The 20387-nt window shown below is 34.1% G+C and overlaps 1 protein-coding gene and 1 long non-coding RNA gene across 2 annotated transcripts; one reads left to right on the forward strand and one right to left on the reverse strand.

Annotated features, from left to right (window-relative positions):
• Positions 1 to 12528: 12528 nt before the first annotated feature.
• LOC110923721 lies at positions 12529 to 13292 on the reverse strand. Its single transcript, XM_022167781.1, has 2 exons — positions 12818 to 13292; positions 12529 to 12617 (listed from the first exon to the last, which is right to left on the reverse strand). The coding sequence occupies exons 1-2, from the start codon at positions 13290 to 13292 to the stop codon at positions 12529 to 12531; spliced, it is 564 nt and encodes a 187-aa protein (XP_022023473.1).
• A 1633-nt stretch (positions 13293 to 14925) lies between these two features.
• Positions 14926 to 18379, forward strand: LOC118488447. The gene is made up of 2 exons (XR_004884789.1): positions 14926 to 15583; positions 17705 to 18379. It is a non-coding gene; the product is annotated as an uncharacterized LOC118488447 (long non-coding RNA).
• Positions 18380 to 20387: the final 2008 nt, after the last annotated feature.

The following is a 20387-nucleotide window of genomic DNA, read 5'->3' on the forward strand; positions in this document are numbered from 1 at the left end:
TTTTACGGCAAAGACTCATAAAGAGTCTTTCGACCAAAAATTTACATCTTTCGTTTTTTTATACTTGTTCTAAGTATTGACTTGATTATAAAATTCTTTTTCAAGCGACTTCTAAAGGTTGCTTGCTTAATTTCACTGGCAAGGGTGTTTTGGACATTTTTAACTCTTCTTTTACGACGAAGGGCTTGTTTAAGCCATGCACGCCCAAAATCTCATTTTTTAACCAAATCTTGTTTTCAAAACACTTTGTCTATAATTTAAATCCTTCGGTTTACCTTTTAAGGTAACCGAATGTCCCTTTTTACTTTGCCTAACTCTCATAGATCTTCATGTTTTAAATGAGTAATTAACCTATCACACATACCTGGCTCGGATCAACATATTGACCCATTTAATGCTTTGGTTAATAAACGCTAACTAATAGCGATGCAAATTTCCATTTGATATGTATTCCTGTAATCATACACTCGACAGATTCATTAGTCGATATTGGTAAAGGGTGATATTTTCACCTTTTGACCCGTTTAGTCTAAATGACCGTTTATCGATTTACTTCTATTTAACCAATATTATGGTTCCTCTCATCTTTGATTATCCTGTTCCGTACGACTACATGACGGAACATCATTACTCAATTGTTTAGTTATCACATTGATAATTTATATGATAAGAGAATATTCCACAATTTAAGACTAGTGTAAGCTATACTTACCTCGCATCCAAGCAACGTTTTCTTTTCGTACTTGCTCCGTTTGACCCGCTTCCTCCCAAGCCTCCATCTAGCTTGTCTAGAGTCAAACTATCATTATAATTCGCAAGATGGTTAGATTAGTCATCAATATTATGACTAGTTCATCTTACGGACTTTATTTCGAAACTTCTATTCGACTTCACCATAGGTTAGTTCGAGTTTCTAAAGTTAACTACCTTTGGTCATATAATATGCACGATTAAGGCAAATCAACATTATGATTGAATCCCATTTTATCCCATATCTCATGTAGTTAGTCAAGCTTGCCAATTACACGTTTTACTTGAATTTCAACACTTTACTTCTCATTTAGGCATTTTAACAAACACCTAATGGGCATAATTCTACATGTTTACTAACTAGTTCATAACTAGCCATTTTCACCAAGATTTACATCAAGAATCAAATCTCTATGTCTAGTGTTTATAAACATCATCTAGGTCTCTCATCCTATCTTCAAATTTCACAATTTAACATTCAGATTCATGGGTTCATCATTTTATCATGAAAACCCACTTAGCACCTATAAGGGAAATCATTAAATCTCTAATCTTATGGCACTAATTCTACATGTTTGCTTCTAGGACTTGTTCCTAGGCTTGTATTCATGTCGCTATCACCCATACATTCCACATGCACTCAAGAATTTCGATTGTGGGTGTTCATCATAAATTCAAGATATCACCGAATTACAAAAATCGACATACCTTGTGACCTCCTAGCTTAGGGGATCAAGGATTTAGTTAAAGCCCCAATTTCTTTGTATGATTCACCTTTGATTTTGCTGGATTTGTGAGCTTTAGGGTTTTGAGGTAGAGAGCTTCTTGGCTCCTGTGTTTATGTCGACCAGAACACACACTCAAGGTGTGTGTTTTGGTGTTTAACTCTTGTTTTAATAAAACAAGTTTCCCCACTTGACGATATTAGTCCCTCATGTTTTATTTTGATCAAATGAGGCTATAACTCACCATTAGTCACTTAATCACATGCCACTAACTAGGTTAATTATTCCTAGTTACTTTAACGGGTTCGGGAAGTTATAACCCGTCATGTTTTAAGTCCCGCTAATTTGGGCTTTTTATATACTTTGTTTTCTCAAAGTATGTATTTCCCCCTTTTGATTAATATTAGGTTTATTTATTTAAGTCCTAATATTTACCGGGTTAAATTTTACCACTAACGGTACTTTACCCGTCTTTTAGTATTAACGGGGTTTGATTACCAAACCCGTTTTCAGGGTGTTACAAGTCTACCCCCCTTAAAGAGGTTTCGTCCTCGAAACCTTTTTCTTACAGAATTTATTGAATTTAAACTCAATGTATTTGATCCGAGAAATCTTTTCAAACATTAGTTATATTTTTAACCAATTGTTAGTATTACCAGAAAAATATGGTAACATCTTTTTGGTTACTAGTTGTCTACGTATCTCATACGACATAGTGCATCTTGAAATAACGTAATCTCGTTATTTCTACTAGTTTAGTTAACTTAGGGATACTTATCCTTTTCAGATACTATCGGATTCTTTATGAATCCGTTATTTTGACCTGTTTAAAGGCCTTTAGTGAAATCTTTCACTTTTAGCAACAATTTCTTTTGTTTTCAAGTTTATTCATTCGGTTCGGTTATACATAATCCTCCGCTTACAAGCAAACCGAATTTCTTGATTTAAATTACTTACCTTAACCGGTCTCAATAACTAGACTTATTAGTTTAGTTACTTTATACCGCTCGCTTGGTTATAATGTGGTTCTTTTTCACATTACATTTCTTGACCGTAATCGTGTCACATCCTGTTAAATTTTATATCAACCTTTCATTTTCGAAAATATCACTTTTCGAATACATCGTCTTGCACCTACCGGTGTCAAGACTTTTATCCTTCACGCTTATTATTTAAATCCCTATCAGCATTCATATTTATAAAAACGTTATTTCTTACTAAAACCGAAGTTTTAGTTTAGCATCTTCTTTTTGACTTTTTGTCAATCATCCATACCAGGATATTGACAGTCCACAATTTATTCTTTTACAATGTTTGTTTTACGCGGGGATTCTCAACTGATTCACTCGCTTTGTCTAATTAACCGTAGGTTTTATTACTTAGCCTCATGGGCTATTTCATTAGGCTTTCATCTCTTTAAGGCAAGGTCCTTACAATCTATTTCTTTCTAGTCAGGACCCGTGGGTCATTTTAGTCCCGTAGACCTTTACACTATTTATAACCCGAAGGTGATGATGATCTTGCAATTCATTCATTTTATTTTGGGCATCATTTGTTTTTCACACCGGAGATCCGTTTACCTTGACTGTAGTCCGTATCTACAATCGTTTTCTTTCAAGATAATTCTTCCGACTCTATGACTTCTCACGTCATTTATGCGTCGGTTTATCTTATGCTCACCATTATCCAGTTTTCATTCATTCGTATTTGAATATGTCCCATTACCAGGCTCATTATTCTTTTGCTTTTAACGCTACCATTATCCCACTTGTGTTTACTCATGCCGTCCGGCATGATATTATATTCGACCCGTTCAACTTTAAAATAGTTGAACGTAATTTATTCACAACTCTATTTACATTATCTTGTCATCTTTTAGCTATGACCCAAAACCCAAGTCTTTTAACTTTTCATCCGAGTTACCGTTTCTCGGTCTACGCATGTGTTTAATTCTTACCCATCAACCGGGTGTTTTACCGGAGTCGTTATTATTGCAACCCTCCAGGTATGCATTAAGATCTCGCTTCATCTTTATATTCCGACTTTGTCCTCGAGTTTGGCGTTTTACAAAAACGACCCATTTAGAGACATATTCACATTTTCCAGGTTCGAGTGTAAGTACACCCCCTCCCAGTGCATATCTTGATCATTCTACATGTTTATATTCTTCGGGTTCGAGTGTAAGTACACCCCTTCCCAATATATGTCTACATCATTTTACATGTTTCCATGTCTACATGTTTATATTCTTCGGGTTCGAGTGTAAGTACACCCCTTCCCAATATATGTCTACATCATTTTACATGTTTCCATGTCTACATGTTTATATTCTTCGGGTTCGAGTGTAAGTACACCCCCTCCCAATACGTGTCTACATCATTTTACATGTTTCCATGTCTACATGTTTATATTCTTCGGGTTCGAGTGTAAGTAGACCCCCTCCCAATACGTGTCTACATCATTTTACATGTTTCCATGTCTACATGTTTATATTCTTCGGGTTCGAGTGTAGGTGCACCCCTCCCGATACTTGTCTAAATCATTTTACAATATTTTGCTTATCTGATTCATTTGGGTACTTTTTAATTTGTCCCACTCACCCCGTTCTTACTACATCGGGTGTAAGCATGTCCATTATGAAAAGTTCATGGTATCATGTGTTCACTACCTACTTGGCCAGAGTAGGCGATCAACACATGACATACATGACCTTTTTATAACTTTCATATCACGCCCCATGTAAGTACCACCTCTATTCATTTCTCTTGGAAACAATATCCCGGATAGGTATTCTATTCAGGTTTTTCCAAGTTTTCAATTTACATATGCAACTATCAGTTTCTACGTATTTGTTGCATATTTCTATTCGTGCAATTAAAATAAAAAAAAATGTGCACCTGGTAATGCTTGCCCTGACAGGCTTCTCTTGCCATTAGCCTTGTTCGCGATCGTTACGCGATTTAGGTCCTTGGTGAGCATGTTCTACTTGTCGTACTTTGGACCGTTCCCCCGTCAAGTCCGCAATTCGTTAGACTCCCGCTATCTTTAGATTTGAGTGTCCTTCAACTGAAACATTTACAAGAGTTAATTATATCAACTTCAATAATCACCCGTATTATAATACAAGGCTTTTTCTATACGCGTCAACACGCGTATTTTCGTCAACTATATCAATCATTTTAATTAGGGTAATGTGTATTACACGATAACCCTATGTGTTGTTACAACACATTAACACACTAAACCATTAACATACACGTACTTACCGGATTTGCGATCAAGCCTCGAACCGAACACCAATCTTTGTCAAGAGCATAAGGTTTAAGTCCAAGCACGGTTTTCCCCACCATACTTGAATCTCTTAAACCAAGGCTCTGATACCAACTTGTAACACCCGTTCTCAATAATCAAGTTTTAACGTAAAATATACGAAAAACAACCGTGTAATTTAGATTACATATACGTCGGAAATACGGGTTTATTAAAAACTTTTACAAATCATAAGTCATTTGACATAACGTGATCAGATTCGTCGTTTAAAATTAATGACGATGCAAAGTGCGGAAGCGTGTATCTTTATCGTGTTCGGTTCCTCGTTGAGCTTGATTGTCTTCCGGCATCCAAAAGTACATACATTTCATGAACATGAAATGCTTTAGTCATTCGGGGCTTAAAAACATGTCTAAACGAGTCCACGAAGCGAAACTAATTAAAATATATTTTATTACAGGGTCCACCGTAAATTACGGTGGGTACCGTAATTTACGGTAGCCCCTGGATGTCAAAACTTCCACCGTAACTCAGGGGTTACCTACCGTATCTATATCAGCTCCACCGTAACTTACGGTGGCACCGTAAGTTACGGTGGCCCCTGCATCCAACCTTTCCATTTTGCCGTTTTTTGACACGAAATCTTTCGTATCTTTCAAACCGCTTGTCCGTTTGACCTACCGTTTCTTCCTACGTGTTTGTAATTTAATTCTCCACCTTATAGAGTTTAAAATCTAACATCCGGTTTAGTAAAATTTCAGACTTTTAAGTCTTCGGCTTATTCCCTTTTTACCAAATTTTGACCCGTTCGATTTTTCTCGAACAAACAAGTTTGTCTGACCCTTATTTCCCCTAACCTATCAAGTTCAATAATGTTTAACATAATAGATTTCAAATTACAGGTTTATATACCTTCTTAAACCCATTTTCACCCATATGCTCATTTTGACCCGTTAAGGGTATTTGAGCATATTTTAAGCGCCAATTGCTTTCACTTGTTTCTAAATACATATGTCCACATTTCTTATTAAATGATCTCCCACCAAAACTATATTTGTGGTGGATTTAATGTGGTGATCTATCTAATCCGAGTTTTACCCCTCGGATTATTATTTTACGGCAAAGACTCATATAGAGTCTTTCGACCAAAAATTTACATCTTTCGTTTTTTTATACTTGTTCTAAGTATTGACTTGATTATAGAATTCGTTTTCAAGCGACTTCTAAAGGTTGCTTGCTTAATTTCACTGGCAAGGGTGTTTTGGACATTTTTAACTCTTCTTTTACGACGAAGGGCTTGCTTAAGCCATGCACGCCCAAAATCTCATTTTTTAACCAAATCTTGTTTTCAAAACACTTTGTCTATAATTTAAATCCTTCGGTTTACCTTTTAAGGTAACCGAATGTCCCTTTTTACTTTGCCTAACTCTCATAGATCTTCACGTTTTAAATGAGTAATTAACCTATCACACATACCTGGCTTGGATCAACATATTGACCCATTTAATGCTTTGCTTAATAAACGCTAACTAATAGCGATGCAAATTTCCATTTGATATGTATTCCTGTAATCATACGCTCGACAGATTCATTAGTCGATATTGTTAAAGGGTGATATTTTCACCTTTTGACCCGTTTAGTCTAAATGACCGTTTATCGATTTACTTCTATTTAACCAATATTATGGTTCCTCTCATCTTTGATTATCCTGTTCCGTACGACTACATGACGGAACATCATTACTCAATTGTTTAGTTATCACATTGATAATTTATATGATAAGAGAATATTCCACAATTTAAGACTAGTGTAAGCTATACTTACCTCGCATCCAAGCAACGTTTTCTTTTCGTACTTGCTCCGTTTGACCCGCTTCCTCCCAAGCCTCCATCTAGCTTGTCAAGAGTCAAACTATCATTATAATTCGCAAGATGGTTAGATTAGTCATCAACATTATGACTAGTTCATCTTACAGACTTTATGTCGAAACTTCTATTCGACTTCACCATAGGTTAGTTCGACTTTCTAAAGTCAACTACCTTTGGTCATATAATATGCACGATTAAGATCAACATTATGATTGAATCCCATTTTATCCCATATCTCATGTAGTTAGTCAAGCTTGCCAATTACACGTTTTACTTGAATTTCAACACTTTACTTCTCATTTAGGCATTTTAACAAACACCTAATGGGCATAATTCTACATGTTTACTAACTAGTTCATAACTAGCCATTTTCACCAAGATTTACATCAAGAATCAAATCTCTATGTCTAGTGTTTATAAACATCATCTAGGTCTCTCATCCTATCTTCAAATTTCACAATTTAACATTCAGATTCATGGGTTCATCATTTTATCATGAAAACCCACTTAGCACCTATAAGGGAAATCATTAAATCTCTAATCTTATGGCACTAATTCTACATGTTTGCTTCTAGGACTTGTTCCTAGGCTTGTATTCATGTCGCTATCACCCATACAATCCACATGCACTCAAGAATTTCGATTGTGGGTGTTCATCATAAATTCAAGATATCACCGAATTACAAAAATCGACATACCTTGTGACCTCCTAGCTTAGGGGATCAAGGATTTAGTTAAAGCCTCAATTTCTTTGTATGATTCACCTTTGATTTTGCTGGATTTGTGAGCTTTAGGGTTTTGAGGTAGAGAGCTTCTTGGCTCCTGTGTTTATGTCGCCAGAACACACACTCAAGGTGTGTGTTTTGGTGTTTAACTCTTGTTTTAATAAAACAAGTTTCCCCACTTGGCGATATTAGTCCCTCATGTTTTATTTTGATCAAATGAGGCTATAACTCACCATTAGTCACTTAATCACATGCCACTAACTAGGTTAATTATTCCTAGTTACTTTAACGGGTTCGGGAAGTTATAACCGTCATGTTTTAAGTCCCCCTAATTTGGGCTTTTTATATACTTTGTTTTCTCAAAGTATTTATTTCCCCTTTTTGATTAATATTAGGTTTATTTATTTAAGTCCTAATATTTACCGGGTTAAATTTTACCACTAACGGTACTTTACCCGTCTTTTAGTATTAACGGGGTTTGATTACCAAACCCGTTTTCGGGGTGTTACAAAGAAACTGTTCGATTTCACGGCGAGTTTGTGGATTTGTTGTCGAAATTGAAGGAAAAGGAGTAAAAAAGATGAATTAAGGCGTGCATTGTTTAAATCTGAATCAGTTGTTAGGGTTTCGTTTCTTCATGCGCCAACTAAACCCTTGAATCCCAATGCTTCTCTAAAAATATTCATTGCACATTCAATATTCATTGTCCACTAGAACTATTTGTGTATGCATTCTGTTGCACATTCAATATTCATTGTCCAACAAATTGTGTCTGTCTGAACCAACCGAAATCCACAAATTCCAACAGTTTCTCCGTCGCTAATTTCTCCACTCAATGTGAAAACGAACAGTTTCTTCGTAGATTCCGCCCAGTTTCAAAGCCGGTTGTGGATTACGAGTGTTCTAGACTCGTTCAAACTATGTGACATGTGTCTATTACAGTGGTCCCGGTACTATTTGTGTATGCATTCTTTTTGAGAACTTATCATGTGTTGCAGTTTGGAAAGATGACCAAATAGAGATTTGAATAACAAACTGTGGAGAACTTGTTTGCGTTATCCATCAACATAAGCCCGAAGAAACCAAATTCGCAACAATGAGTCTGAGTCCATTGTTGTTCGTGAATGTTTCGAATCATCATAGAAGACGTGTCGGGTTCTTCTGCTAGTGTCCGGGCTTCCAATGCTCACACAGGGTGATAAACAACGCTGATATCATCATAGAAGCATTGGGATTCAAGGGTTTATGAGTCAAAGTTAACATTCAGATTCAGATTCAGAAAGCAGATGATTTTGTACTTGGTTTATTCTCTTTAATCTATTAGAACGATCCTGGTTTTGTCATGTAAATGCGTTTAATTCCCAACATCCTTGTAGGGTTTAGAATGTTTGAAGGAAATGTTGGTTCAATACCACCGGTTTCTAACTTTATGCTTGCATCCACCACAGTGAATATTAACTTTGTTGGAATTTTTGGATCAACAGAAATAACTGAAATAGTTCTCTTTAATCTATTAGAACGATCCTTGTTTTGATAACATGATTCTGTTGTTTAGTACCAACAGAATGCATACACAAATAGTTCTAGTGGACGAAGCAAATGAAACCGGAGCTGTTATCTTGGTTGTTCAGTACTTTCGTGCTAAATACAATGTTCATCTTCGTTATCCTTTGCTTTCTGCAATTCAAGCAGGCACGGATGCTAAACGTACTGTTATTACATCCGAGACGATTCAAGTGAGTCCTATGAAGCAAGTGTCGGTCTATTCAATTGAGAGGAATCATTGCATTACATCCCTGTTGAAAAACATAATCGATAAATTCAGGGAAAATGGGGTTGAAAGATGATAACCCAACAGTGGAAGATCTCATTCTACAGCTTCAATAAATTCAGGGGTATTCTCAAATTAATGTTTCCCAGATGTTTGAAGACCAACAAATGTCCAAAGTGCTGCTTTTTCGTTCGCGTGACGAAAAGCTACCGCGTGACAGGAAGCTACCTTGCAAAAATTAAAAAATTAAATCGACACCCTCAATACGCATCGTATAGGCCTATACGATGCGTATTACTTTTTATTAGGGGACAATGGCAGCCTTTGGCAGACATAGAAGTTTGAACCCACCTCAATACGCATCGTATAGGCCTATACGATGCGTATTGAGGGTGTCGATTTAATCCCCCAAGTTGTGCCAATAATACGACCCTTAATATATCCAAAAGTCAAATTTACTAATGATTAACCACTTTATTATATTATTTTATTATAAAGTTAAAAGTAATAATTATGTTTTATTATAAAGTCAAAAGTAATAACTATGTTTTTTTATCTTATTTTATTTTATAATTCTTTTGTTACTTTTATATTTTGTTATACTATTATTAGTATTAATATCAATATTAATAAATAAATAATCAAGACACTTTATTATAAATACGATAGTGAAAAAGTTAATCATAAATAAATAACGAGTCTCTAATAAAACAATAAATGTGCAAACATTAAAACAATTAATCATCTAGATCGACAAAACCACTTTCACGACGATAAATTTGGGTATATAATTCTAGACGTCACCTATACATGGTCTCCCATCCAGCCGCAGACATGCTAATGTTGCGAAAATGCCAATAAGGCGTGATTGTAGGCATCGGGTACCCTCCTTGTAATTCCACCATGACATAATGGTTCTCGTCATTTACTAGGGCAATTATAAAACGATCAAATGCAACAAATTATATATGACTTTTTTACTTTAATTATATTTTGTTAAACTTTTCCTTTACCGTAAAAAAACAAATCACAAGAGTATGCCATGAAAACTTTGTCTGTTTTAAATTGTTCGCCATGAAAACTAAAATAAAAAATCTAAAAAATATAGCTATAATATTTTCAAAGCGTCTTTGCTTCATTAGTTTTAAATTATAAAATAAAAGAAAAGAAATAATTTAAATAGCTGTTTAGTTGTAATTATTTTAAATAATAAAAAGAATAAAAAGAAGTAAATAATAATATAAGATTTCAGTTTTAAAATAAAAAACAAAACTAAGAATTGAAATAGAAAGAAAATGGAAAAACGATAAAAAAAGGAAAATTAAATGAAAAAAAAATGAAATAAATTTGCTTTATGAAAACTTGTTCCATTAAAGTTGGTTTATGGAAAAAAGTTAAAAAGTTGATTGAAATGGCTTGATTTGTGAGTAAAAGTAAAAAAGGTTTGACTTTTTTGGTGTATTTAACAACACCCATATTATTATCTCATATATAAGAATATATGTTATTTAAGAAGAATTAATTAAAAGTTTCTCTTAAAATAAAAAAAAAACATTTTGTATGTATCATGAAATTTTATAAATGGATTTTTTTAGTTCTTATATAAACGTTTTCTTTAAAAAAAATTATAATGTTTAACTAAATGAAACTTTTATATTCTTTCACACATTAAAAAAATTATTTATAACAAATTTTGTTTAACTAAATTATAATGTTTAACTAAATTATAATATTTTTTAACTTTTTCTTTGTAACAAATTTTGTTTTTCACTTTTTATGCCTTAATATTAAAGTACATTTTTGGGTAATTTAAATTTAAAATATATAATAAGAAGACAAATCTAATTTCTGAAACCATTTTATTAAAAAGAAACTCTATCAACCAGAATTACGAATATTCACGGGTTGGCATAAACACGGTCCGTTTTAAGCTGAATTTATTTATTTTTTCGCATATTAAATCTCTAATTTTAAAAATACAAATTTGTAAAAAAATTCACATTTTAGTTATAAAATTCTACATCGTCTATATAAATTTGTATAGTAAATGTAAAAACTTGGAAAATAGTTTAAAAGTAAATAATTGCTTTACACCAAGCTAAAATAAAATAACGAATATGAGCCGAAAAACACATTTGTAAATTATTTCAAACTTAGCAAAAAAAAAACGCATTTTTAAATTGTGTCAAACTTAGCTACACGAAAGAATGAATTTCTGTAAATTATTTTAAAGCTAGCTACGTATATTGTTCATATGATTATTAGAACACATTTAAAAAAATTAAAGAAAAATTATAAGAAAACTGTATAAAAAATTGAAAAATCCGTTTATAAAATTTCATGATACAAACAAAATGTTTTTTTCTTTAATTTTATTAGAAACTTTTAATTAATTCTTGTTAGATAACATATTTTAAAAGGAAATTATTTTTGCCCAATAAAATTAGAAGAGAGAAAAGGTAACTATTCAAAAAACACCCCGTTTTGTAAATATTTCTCAAAGTACCCATTTTAATAAATAAAATTTTCCACAACACCCTTTTGAGAAAAAAAAAACTCATGGTTTGGTTAGTCCCTGAAAGGACCACCCGCCACGTAGGCGCCACCTCACCAAGGGTGGAGGATCATCCCCTTGGGGACTATCCAAGGGTGTGGACAATAGTCATCCTCCCTTTATTATTATTATTTTTTTGATTTAATTAATTAATTAAAACAAAGTAAATAAAAATAAGAAAATTTACATTTAAATAAAACCTAAAGTTACATTTAAATAAAAACTAATAAAAAACCACACTTAAAAAAAAATCTAAAGTTACATTTAAAAAAAAAAACTACACTCCCTCACTCCATTTTTTTCTAATTTTTTCTTTCATTTTTTGTAAGATGTGACGGTCTTCCTCAGGATATGCGCTAAGGTCGGTGGTCATTATTTTCCATTCCTCCAACTGCTGTGCTTCTTCTTGCCTCTTTTGCTTCTCCTCGGCTTGTCGTTTCTTCACTTTTACCTTCTCGTTTTGCGTCTCGCTATCTTTTTACTTTTGTCCCTTCCTGGGGGACGTTCTTCCTCCCCAATCGGCTCCTCATCAAACTCGGGCTCTTCGTTGATATTTATTTAGCAACAACCGGTTGAGGCTCCAACGCTATAACTTCCTGACTCGGAAGTTTTAGACCGTTTGGTTGCTCGTTTCGCGCTTGCAACCTCATTTGGAGTTGCCGCCCATTTTGGAGAATCCTTTACAACTTGCCACAGACGGACATGTGGGAAAGAAGTCTTATGTTCATTTTCGTATAAACGCATCGCCTCATGGAAAACATTTTCGTTGTTCCACCCACTCGGTTTGTTGGAGTGCGTTTGGTTATAAAACCCACAAAAGTGTTGGATCACCGTATTCATCTTGCGCTACTTGGAGCCGATAGAATCAACGGTTCTGTACACGCCTTGTTCCATAAATCGTGTGGAATATATCAAGGACTTCTTGCCAAAACCCATCGTTTGATTGATTGTTACCTACAAGTTAGTAACAATAACAATATTTTGTTAGAAAAATATAGTGTACAAATAAATGTTAGTAACAATAATAATATTTTGTTAGAAAAATATAGTGTACAGATAAATGTTAGTAACAATAATAATATTTTCTAAGAAAAATATAATGTACAAATAAAAGGTAGTAACAATAATAGTATAATGAAAAAAATAATTTTTACCGAGTATAGGATTCCTTGTCGATTCAACATACGCCTTCGCCAACGCCTCTTCCTTAATTTTTGACCATGGCTGTTGTTTGACGGCTGCGTCTTCTTTTTTACCCTTTCCCTTTGTATTTTTCTTTTTTGAAGGTTGAGGTTGCGTTTCTGGCACAACCTCTACGTCATCATCTTCTTCCTCGATTTGTGTTGGACGTGCTTGTGGCGGTGGTTGATATGGCATATTAAGCGGATTTTGCATTAGCTGGTGCATTTGCATTTGTTGATATGGCATGTTGAATGTTTGTGGGTTTGGTTGCATTTGCATTTGGTTGAAGGGAATGTTGGGTTGTTGCATATGGTATTGGTTTCGTTGGTTGAAAGCGTTGGGCATTTGTTGGTAACCCGAAAAAGAGTTTTCCATGACGGGTGTGTAGCCGGGTGACGAAAATGGGAGTGAACTTGAGTTGGGATTATTTGGGTTGTAGGGATCCATATTTTTTAAGGTTGGGAGAGATTATTTTATAAAAGTGGAGAGAAAGTAGAGGTTTTGTGTAAAAAAATGGGGTGAAAAGGTTAAATATATAGTGGGTTGAGGGTAATTTTTTTTTTAAAAATGGCATGTTACCGTTTGAGGGGAGCCCACTTTTCAAATTCATCACTCGTCGCCAACGTCTCCTAGCCGACGTTGGGGACGCGACGAAGCCCAAGGGGCGGTGTGCGACGCCAGGGACGACCCAAGACGGGGGGGGGGGAGCCGACCTCCACACCGCTTGGTCTAAGAAAGAACATTATATTACATGTTGCTTATAAAAAGTGTCAGTTTTCTTTTTTCTTTTCTTTTATTTTTCTAAACGGCTTAAACTCCATTAAATCCGTTTTTAACGAAACTTAAGTCCTTGATTTTAAGGGTAACAACACCTTAACTCCATTAACTTTGCCAAATAGACCCAACCCCCACCCAATGTCATTGTTTTCTATTTGAAATTCTTTTGTAAGCTAACATCAGGTACTTTTAAGTAGGGGTGTTCAAAATATCCGAAATCTGAACAAAACCGAAACCTTAACCGAATCCGAAACCGGAAAAAAGCCGATCCAAAATCTGATTTGGATATTCGAATCGGATTCGGATTTTAGATTTAAATTCGGATTATTTGGATTTTTTTGAATATCCGAATAAGCTTTAACATATGTTTTGAAGTTTGAGCTTTTTATTTGTGTGTTAATACTAATTTATATTTATATCATGCATACTTTGTTTTGAAGTTTAAACTTTGTATTTGTATTTTGAGACTATTTTTAGGTTTTGTATGGTTACTGTGAATATATATTAATAAAATGTTAGGAACAAGAAACTAGGGAAAATAAAATAACTTGAAAAAATTGTTATTCAAATTAATTTGGATTGTTTGGATATCTGTTCGCATTATTCGGATTTATCCGAATCCAATCCGAATTTAAATCGGATAGATTTGGATCAGATGAGAATATTATGAATTTGGATTGAATCGGATTTCAGATTGGTTCCTAAAATTTTCAAATCCAAATAATCCAACCTGAATAATCCGATCCGATAAACACCCCTACTTTTAAGTAAGAATATATTTTTTTCTATGTTTGTTTATAAAAACATTCCACATTCTATTGAAAGTTTTCTACAAAATTATAATTGTAAGAAAAACTATATAATACTATGATAGGTGACATTTTGTAATGGGTACCTTATAGATCAGTGGGTGCAACAATGAAGAGAGTGAAATACTTTCTGTTTAGAATTGTCTAGGTCGCAGTTTGAGTCGAATTTTGTTATCTCGAGCCAGCAATAATGATGTAAATTGTTGAAAATATAAGGTTCATTTATATACTATATGTTTGTTGGTTATATTTATTTGTTGGGCTGTTATCTCAGTTGTTATGTTTATTCAAGATTGGGCCTGGCCGTTACATGTATTGTTATATGTTGTTATTGGGCTTAATTTGTTATAACAGTTTCTGGACCAAGTTTATTAATAGGTTGAAAGTGTAAGGGGTGAAAGTGAATCATTTGAGGGACTAGATCAGTTTGGTGCATTCTTATGGACTAAAGTGTAACTTTGTTATGGCTGGGTATAAAAGAGTGCATCAGTCAGCTAGGGTTTCATTCTCTCCTTTACACATTTCACCTATCTCTCATTTTTCTCTGGATTCTTCATCTTCTTCGTTCTGCTGAAGATCTATTGAAGATCTTGTTGATTTGTTGGTTCAATTCGATATTGTTGTAGATCCTGTGGATCACTGTATCTTTGGTTGTATTATTCTAATTAATCACTGATAATCATCAGTTAATTATATCTCTTTGTATTGTTTGTTTTAGATCTTACAATTTGTAAGATCTTGGGAGGTTGGGAGCTTTTAGGGTTGGTTAACTAATAAAAGTTTTTCGTCACGTTTTGTCACTATATCTAGTGTTGTTGTTTATCTTCTGTATTTCTGTGTTGTTCTATACCAATTTTACATGGTATCAGAGCGAAATCGCTCCTGACCTGTGTTGTTTTCGCTGTGATTTTGACTGATTGTTGATTTTTGTGATTTAGGTTCGCTCCTGGTGTTCTAGGATTTGCGGATCTAACTGTTGTGGTTTTAGATCGTCTCGATCTAGTCTTTGAAGGCATGCGTTAGTCTTTGTAGCCCTACAAGGCTACAAGGCAAACTAACTGGGTGTTTGTGATATTTGCTGCTTTTGATCTGATTTTATAACCCTAGAAAGTTATTGATCGGATTTGATTAAGGAGGGAGTTAAACGCTGTTGTAAGCCTGTTCTATTCTTTATTTTTCTTTTGTTGATTGGTTTAGTTGATGCCGGGTAGAGAGGACCGACTTTATTGTGCATCTGTCTGTTCTGTATTTTTCTGTTGATCTAGTTGTTTATGTATCTTGTTGTTGATTGTTCTTGTTTTTTTAGAGTATTAATTCTGTTGTTTTTGGCTCCTGAGTAAAGGCTTGTCGAGGCACCATGGAGTGACGAACCTGGAATCTGGTCCCTGACTCAGCTTCGCCTTAGGGTTTCTGTTACTCTGTTGTTTGTTTGTTTGCTACTTGTTGCTATCTGTTTGTCTGTTAGGGTTATCTGTGGTTCTTGTTTGTTGTCAAGATGGGTGATGCTAGTGCTTCACAAACCCTTATTAGTAAATTGGATATAGGTGATCCCCTATACCTTCATCCTAGTGATTCTAGTGCATTAACCATTGTTAGTATTAAACTAAAAGGTACAGAAAGTGCTATGAAATTGGCTTTAGAAGCCAAAAGTAAATTTGGTTTCATAGATGGTAAGTGTGAGAGATCCACTGATGATCATGTATTAGCAAGTCAGTGGGATAGATGTAACTCTGTGGTCTAAACATGGTTATTAAACTCTGTGTCTGAGGAACTATTTTTAGGTCAAGTTTTTTTTTTTTTTTTTTTTCTAAATTTGCTTTTGAAGTATGGGATGATCTTAGGGAAACCTATGACAAGGTTGATGGCTCTGTTGTCTATGACCTATATAAAACAATTAATTGTATCTCACAAAATGGAAGTACTGTGGCAGATTATTATAATCGTTTAACTACCATGTGGAAGTAGCTTTATGCTATGCTTAAACTGCCCACATGTTCTTGTAAAGCTGCTAAAAACTATAATGTTTTTTCTATGTTAATAAAACTGATGCAGTTTCTCATGGGGATTGATGATGTTTATTAGCCAGTGAGAACAAATTTGTTGACAAGAGAGTCATTTCCGTATGTCAAGGTTGCATTTTCTATTGTGTCTAGGGAAGAGTCTTACAGGATGTCTAGTGGAGGTGTTAGAAGTTAGAATGTTTCTTTTGTTTCTAAGTCTGATCATTCTTTTGATTCTAAGAGGAAAAATACTAGAGGACCTAATCCTAACTTGAAGTGTACTCACTGCAATATGTTGGGTCATACAGTTGACAGGTGTTTTGAGTTAATTGGTTATCTTCCTGGTATGAAGAGAAGACCTGGAGGACAGTTTGTGAAAAAAGATAATAACACTGAATTTAAAAATAATAAATCTAGGTTGTTAAGTCTGGTGCTAACAACCTAGATTATTAGGTTGAAAGTGTAAGGGGTGAAAATGAATCATTTGAGGGAATGCGATCAGTTTGGTACATTTTAGACTAAAGTGTAACTTTGTTATGGCTGGGTATAAAAGAGTGCAGCAGTCAGCTAGGGTTTAATTCTCTCCTTCACGCATTTCACCCATCTCTCATTTTTCTCTGGATTCTTCATCTTTTTCGTTCTGCTGAAGATCTGTTGAAGATCTTGTTGATTTGTTGGTTGTGGATCACTGTATCTTTGGTTGTATCTTTCTGATTAATCAACTGATAATCATCAGTTGATTATATCTCTTTGTATTGTTTGTTTTAGATCTTACAATTTGTAAGATCTTGGGAAGTTGGGAGTTTTTAGGGTTGGTTAACGAATAAAAGTTTTCCGTCACATTTTGTCACTATATCTGGTGTTGTTGTTTATCTCCTGTATTTCTGTGTTGTTCTATACCAATTTTACATAAACATCACAAGAAAAACCATTAGAATGAGCCTTGATGCTAAAGCTTAAAGACCAACCTTTTATGGTTACGTCAACTCAAATCTATAATGGATGTGCAAATATATATGTATGCATATGCGTAGATATGGAGTGTACTGTGTATGAGAGTATGGAATAGGTGAGTAGTGCTAAGTGACATGACTAGTGGGCAAACCCAAGTTGGACCAAGTCCAATATGGGGGGGGGGGTATGCTCTACAGTCCCTTAGTTTTGCATGATGTACTCTCAACTATGTGATGTTTGGCGTGTAGCTAGTTACCTGTCGGTCTAAGACGTCCAACCCTATTAATGTTGTTGTATTTCATGCGTTGTGGTTTTGTAGTAGTGAGCTCCTGCTAGGGACGTACATTCAAGGCTTATCTCGAAATAGCTTTTTGTCCATGAACATGCTTCAACCTTATTGTATCTGTAAGTAGTAGTCGCACATAAAACGAGTGTTTAAGATTTGCGACTTAATAATCATTTTGCTTGAAGACAGTGATAAAGATGTGTGGCCAAATGCATGTAACACCTGGTCGAAAACGAGTACCCAAGCCTTGAGACTTGTTGGTTGTTTCGCCTAGGTAGTGACTATATAACACTTACTATTGATAGCTATCCAAGCCCTAAGACTTGTAAGCGTAAAACATATCTAAAGATAAGCGCCAATATCCCGATACTTGGGCGCCATTCAACTTGGAGGTTGTCACTAGGGAATGAGCCTAAATGTAAATAACATAAGTTCAGAGACAAGTTCCTAAGATCTAAGGCTTTTGTATAACACATGTTCAAAGATAGCTTGTCAAGAGACTTGAATGTCATTCCACCCGAAGGTAGCGACTTGGACCTGAGTCCAAATGTATATAACACATGTCTATATACTCGTGTCCAAGAAGTGATACAAATTTGTGGTGAAATGCATGTAAAACCTGGTCGATATGTGAAAGTTCGGTGTCTGTCCGTGTGTCACATGTCTTATGATTCGGCATATGATCAAGTCCAGTACAAAGTTGAAGTACACCAGGTGTTCAGCTGTGGTTTTTCATTGTATGACAAGCAGTGGCGGACCAATGAATTTTTTTGCTGGGCGTGTGGAATATTTTTAAAGATTTTAGGCCCTAGCTATATAAAAAAATCGGTTCATAGCAGGTCGGATTGGGTCGGGTCATGTAAGACAAAAGAACATCAAACTAAAAATTTATATAATCATCAGAAACACGTCAAATGTCATTACAAACGTATTTAAAATTGTGCCCTACAGGTTTTCATTTTTTGAAATATATCCAAAACATCATATAGAGATACTAAACACTCCATAAGTACATTACATTCTTACTCATGGTTCCTATCACATATAAATCGCTCCGTAAGTTTATAAAACGACACTAAACACTTAAACAAAATAAACAATAATGTTCAATGATAGTTCATAATTTCCAATTTTATTTTCAAACATTCAAGCCTCAGTATTAAATGTTGATTACTTGTAACTAATCGTTTAAACAAACAAAACTATAAATAAAACAACAACATCATTTAACTACAAGTCTACAACAACAAAAAAGCATCAAAAACCATAAAAAGATCAAACTCTTATACGTCTATATGTTTTCCTAATCATCACATAAAACAAAAAAAAATCAATAAAGAAACCATACTCGTTCTATATGGCGTAATATGGGTCGGTCTTGCCGGAATTTTGTTTTTTTTTCCGGCAAAAAAGCCGTCCGGTCGTGAGCAGTGGTGTCAAGTCGGTGGGAATTTTTTTTGGGGCGGGATTTGGAATTGGAATGGGTGGATGGGTTTGGGTTATTTTATTTAGTTCAAATATCTTTGGGTTGAGTTTGGGCTTGAGTTAATAAAAATGGATTAGAGATTGACATTTGACTGGGTTAAGTAATTAAGTGAATAAGATAATAGGGGAAGGTTCATTTGAGAAGAAATTTAATGTGAGAAGAAAAAGAAGAAAGGGCATATTAGTAAAATACTATTTCATTTATAATTCATATCATTAATTTTTCTCTTTTTAATTAATTAGTCAACTAATCATTAATTATCCTACATATATTCTACAAAACCTACACATATTAAAATTTTCTTACATATACCTACCCTACACATTATAGAATTTTATCCTACATAATCGAAATTTATCCTACACACCTCGAAATATATCCTACACAACTCGTAATTTATCCTACACAACTAGTAATTTATTCTACACTTTAAATTTAGTTGTTTTTTTATTTGAAAAAAATATATATTTTGAAAAAGGAGTTACAAATTTAATTTAGTTAGTTATTAAAAGGGAAGAATACAAATTAATGATTTATGTAAGTTTACCAATATACCCTTATATTAAAATTAAATGCAAATATTAAATGAAGTAAAATGAAACATTCTTATTGGTTGAAACTTCTTCTTTTTTCTTCTTACAAAATTTCTTCTCATTTGAACCCTCCACTAAGATAATAAATGGTTAAAGAATAATTATATTAAGAGAAAAATGCAATTTGCGTCCCTGTGGTATGTCCCAAACATCAACTTGAGCCCCTAAATTAAATTTTTGGATGTTTGAGCCCCTGACCTTATAAATTCATAACACTTTGAGTCCCGGCCGTCAGTTTGACTGTTTGAGGCAGGGGTAAGACCGTCTTTTGACATATATTAATAACACTTTGCGTCCCTATGGTATGAGTGAAATATCAACCTGAGCCCCTAAATTCATTTTTTGCTTTTTTCTTAAGAAATCTAATAATAATTAAATTAACTCTTTTATTTTTTTATATAATAATTAAATGTATCCTATATATATATGTATCAAAGATCCACAAGCAATTGGGTTATATTCATTCATAATAAAATTCTCGATAACAAAAGACCGTAACGTACAGACTCGATAACAAAAGACCGTAACGTACAGACTCGATAACAAAAGATCGAAACATACAAATAGAGACAAAACGTCAAAGATCCACAAGCAATTGTGGATCTTTACTGACGGGTGCACTTCGGAATGTAGCAGA

Source organism: Helianthus annuus, chromosome 16 (assembly GCF_002127325.2).
Source record: "Helianthus annuus cultivar XRQ/B chromosome 16, HanXRQr2.0-SUNRISE, whole genome shotgun sequence".
Taxonomy (NCBI): Eukaryota; Viridiplantae; Streptophyta; class Magnoliopsida; order Asterales; family Asteraceae; genus Helianthus; species Helianthus annuus.

Excerpts from the sequence above, each read along its gene's own strand:
- LOC110923721 (XM_022167781.1), bottom strand. The coding sequence starts at position 13,292 with ATGGATCCCTACAACCCAAATAATCCCAACTCAAGTTCACTCCCATTT. Across the intron at positions 12,618-12,817 it reads GACAAGGAATCCTATACTCG|GTAACAATCAATCAAACGAT; the intron begins GTAAAAATTATT and ends ACTAACTTGTAG.